The sequence below is a fragment of the Mus caroli genome, chromosome 1 (genome assembly GCF_900094665.2).
Source record: "Mus caroli chromosome 1, CAROLI_EIJ_v1.1, whole genome shotgun sequence".
Lineage (NCBI taxonomy): Eukaryota > Metazoa > Chordata > Mammalia > Rodentia > Muridae > Mus > Mus caroli.
In genome coordinates, this window is record NC_034570.1 from 124,741,420 (window position 1) to 124,744,960 (window position 3,541).

Sequence of the window (3,541 nt, forward strand, 5' to 3'; positions counted from 1 at the left end):
AAGGCGTGCGCCACCATGCCCGGCTTTTGTGGTTTTTCGAGACAGGGTTTCTCTGTGTAGCTCTGGCTGTCCTGGAACTCACTTTGTAGACCAAGCTGGCCTCGAACTCAGAAATCTGCCTGCCTCTGCCTCCCGAGTGCTGGGATTAAAGGCGTGCGCCACCACGCCCGGCTATTTCTTTAGTTTCTTAAGACTTTCATTTGGAAAGAGAAAGCAGTGAGTGAGTTATCATTGAACTCCTATTCTGCAGCTCCAGTGCCTGTCAGGGACAGTGTGTGAGCGAGCTCCTGGGTCTGAAGGGCCTAGCTTTTTAGAAACTATTCTTGGACATATCCAAATGGTAGTAATCTTATGTCTTGTCTATAGAGGCATAAGGCATGCTAAAAAAAATAAATTTTAGAGTGGTATAGAGAGCCTCTATATTTGCTTGTTTATAATTATAAATATATTATTTATAATGAAGTTTGATCAGCTCTCCTTATCCTCTTCAGGATAGACAGCTATTGAGGGCACAAGCAGGAAACAGTGGAGTAGTGGTGTGAGTTCTTGGCTCTGGAGAGCTCTCCGCTCTGCCCTGCCCGAAGTTAGCGATGAGATGGAGGTGGGTGGGATAGGGCCGCCAGATTAGACTTCAGTGAGCTCTCTCTCAGCCCTGATCTCCTTCCTTACCCACCCAGCTGGAGTCTAAGATCTGCTGTAGAAGGAAGAGTTGCAAGATCGTTTTGTCTTGTGATGCTGGGGTTGAAATCGTGAACCAGTTGCATATTAAACATTCACATTGCCACTAAGCTAGCTACACCTCCAGCCCAAGTACCAAAACACAAATGAGAGGAAAACTCATAATTTGCCGGGCAGTGGTGGCGCACGCCTTTGATCCCAGCACTCGGGGAGGCAGAGGCAGTCAGATTTCTGAGTTTGAGGCCAGCCTGGTCTACAAAGTGAGTGCCAGGACAGCCAGGGCTATACAGAGAAACCCTGTCTTGGCAGGGGTGGGTGGGTGGATGGACACCTCATAATTTCCATGCCTTTGAATAACTGAGGCCAACCTCATGTCTCAGTTTAGTTTAAGACGATAGACTATGAACTAGAACCAAAACTTGGAAGAGGTTGTGTCTAGCTATGGTAGTTAGTTTACAGCCCTTGGCTACCTGACATTCTTAATTCTGTCTTAGAGGGAGGTTTGGGATTGTGGAGTGTGAAATACTTTGTGTTCTGACAAAACAGCAGATTGTAGACTTTGGAATCCTGGTTGTAGCTCTTAGATGCTGTGGGACTCCAGCTGCTCACTGGCATATGGCTCCTTGCCTGTACAGTGGGGCTACTGCCGGTTCATAGCTCATGGGATCCCCATGGGGCTTAAATGAGAAAGTCTGTAAAATTCTTTGAAAAAAGTTTGGCATTTGGTCCACAGTATAAAAGTGCTTATTTTTATGTATCTTAGTTATTGACTGGGTAACCACTAGACTGCAATATCTGGTAAGGTGTTACATGCCACTAATTATCCTCGGGGGCATTGCTTGGCCTGATGTAAAGGGAAGGAAAGCTGTAGGCTCGGTGGGATTAGCTGATGTAACTATTAAACATGCTTTAGAGCAACTATTTACTTTTGGAGTTGATTTTTTTTTTTTTTTTATAAAGACAGGATCTCATGTAAAGCATTTGGCTTCAGACTCCTGATTGTCCCACTTCAGCCTGGGGTTGTGGGAGGGGGGCCTTGGCTTATTAAGGTTGTCTCCACTGTGGTTACCCTCTGAGTACTTTGTCATTTCGGGGAAAGAATTCCAACAAATAGAATTTCTGTATTTCTCTAAGAATTAAAGGCTAACAGGGATAACAAACAAACAGAGAAACACAGAGTTCCCATCTAACTTCTGTAGTGGGCACAGCGATCCATCCTGTCTAGTGTTGGTGTGGTGTTAATTCTAAGATCCCAGAGTTACTAACATTGGTTTTTGTCTTTCTAGGTAACCTTCCTTGAAGAAGTTACTGAGTATTATATAAGTGGTGATGAGGATCGCAAAGGACCATGGGAAGAATTTGCAAGGGATGGATGCAGGTTCCAGAAACGAATTCAAGAAACAGAAGTTGCCATTGGCTACTGCTTGGCCTTTGAGCACAGACAAAAAATGTTTAATAGACTGAGGAACGTGTCAAAGGACTTACTGTTGTACAGCAATGTTAAGAAGTGAACAGCCTGCAAACCCCGCCCACTCTGTCTCTTACTTGAGAGTTTCCCTTAAAAACAAACACTGGCAGCTGTCCTTGGACATGTTTTTAAAGAAACAATTTGTATCTAGTCATGTAGTTTGATTCTTTTTGGGTAATGTGTCTCAGTAGAAACATCAACTCCGATAATGAAGAATCTCTAATCTGTAAACCTCTTTTCCTATTTAGTTGGATGTGGGTTTTGACTTTTTGAGAAGGTCTCACTGCATAATTCTGTTTGGCCTAGGTCTATGTATGTAGACCAGGTTGGCCTTGAAGTTGATATCTCCTTGCCTCTGTTTCCTGTGCCACCATGCCCGGCTGGAAGTGTTTTTAAATATCCTCTGCTTACCTGGGGTGAGAGTTTAATTTTGCACTTTCAAAACGTTTCTTCTGGAGGCAGGGGCTGGTCTGGTTTACATACAGGCTTCAGGCCAGCTAGGGCTATGTGGTGAGACCTAGTCTTAGAGGACAAACAGAACAAAACAGTCAGGTTACTGTGGAAACTGAGGCAGGAGCATAGAAAGGTTCAGGTGTGCCTGGAACTCAGTGAACTCAAGGCCAGCATGGGGAGTTTAGCAAGACCTTTTTACACTCAGAATGGAAAAGGAAGCTGGGGATATAGCTCGGTAGCAGAGGCCCCTGCCTACATGTGCAAGGTCCTGGGTTCAGTCCCCAGTACTGCAAATAGAAAGAAAAAACATTGTCTTGGATAACTATAAGGTTTAAGCCTCATATTCAGTTCTAACTCAAATTATGCATGCGTTGAGTTCTTGTGGTTTTTCTTTGTTCTAAAATTAATGGGCTTTATGGATTTTGTTTTTGTATGTTTTTATGTCTGTTATATTTTGAGGTGGGGGATTGAGGCAGGGTCTCACTGGCCTTGAGCTCATGGCAGTTTTCCTGCTTCAACTGAGTGTTTTGGTTTGTTTGTGTTTGTGTTTTTTTACTTTCATAGATTTGACTTAATTATTTTAAGGCAAAAACCTGTTATCAACCTAAAAGACATTGATGTGTCACTTCAGTGATGGATTGTCTCCCTCTTTTTTTTTTTTTTCCCAGAGCCGAGGACCGAACCCAGGGCCTTGCACTTGTTAGGCAAGCGCTCTATCACTGAGCTAATCCCCACCCACCCCCACCCCCCTTTTTTTTTTTTTTTTAAAGACACGGTCTTATGTAGTCTAGGCTGGCCTTGAACTCATTACTTAGCCAAGGATGGCTTTGAAAGATCCTCTTGTCCTCTTTTTTTGGCTTGCACATGGCATGTGCCATACATCCAGATTTTTCTCTGTATCTAGGTCTTTTTAAGATATTTCCAAGGACTGCCCACAAACCC

General features: G+C 43.7%; 1 protein-coding gene across 1 annotated transcript in view; it reads left to right on the top strand.

The window, feature by feature from the left end:
- The window catches only part of Ppp1r15b (protein phosphatase 1 regulatory subunit 15B), a 6,806-nt gene extending 3,497 nt beyond the window's left edge, over positions 1 to 3,309 (top strand). Inside the window, exon 2 of the mRNA XM_021173081.2 lies at positions 1,965 to 3,309. Within this exon, the coding sequence (XP_021028740.1) occupies positions 1,965 to 2,189 (225 nt within the window). The 3' untranslated portion in view covers positions 2,190 to 3,309. The remainder of the gene's footprint in view (positions 1 to 1,964) is intronic.
- The last annotated feature ends 232 nt before the right edge of the window (positions 3,310 to 3,541 follow it).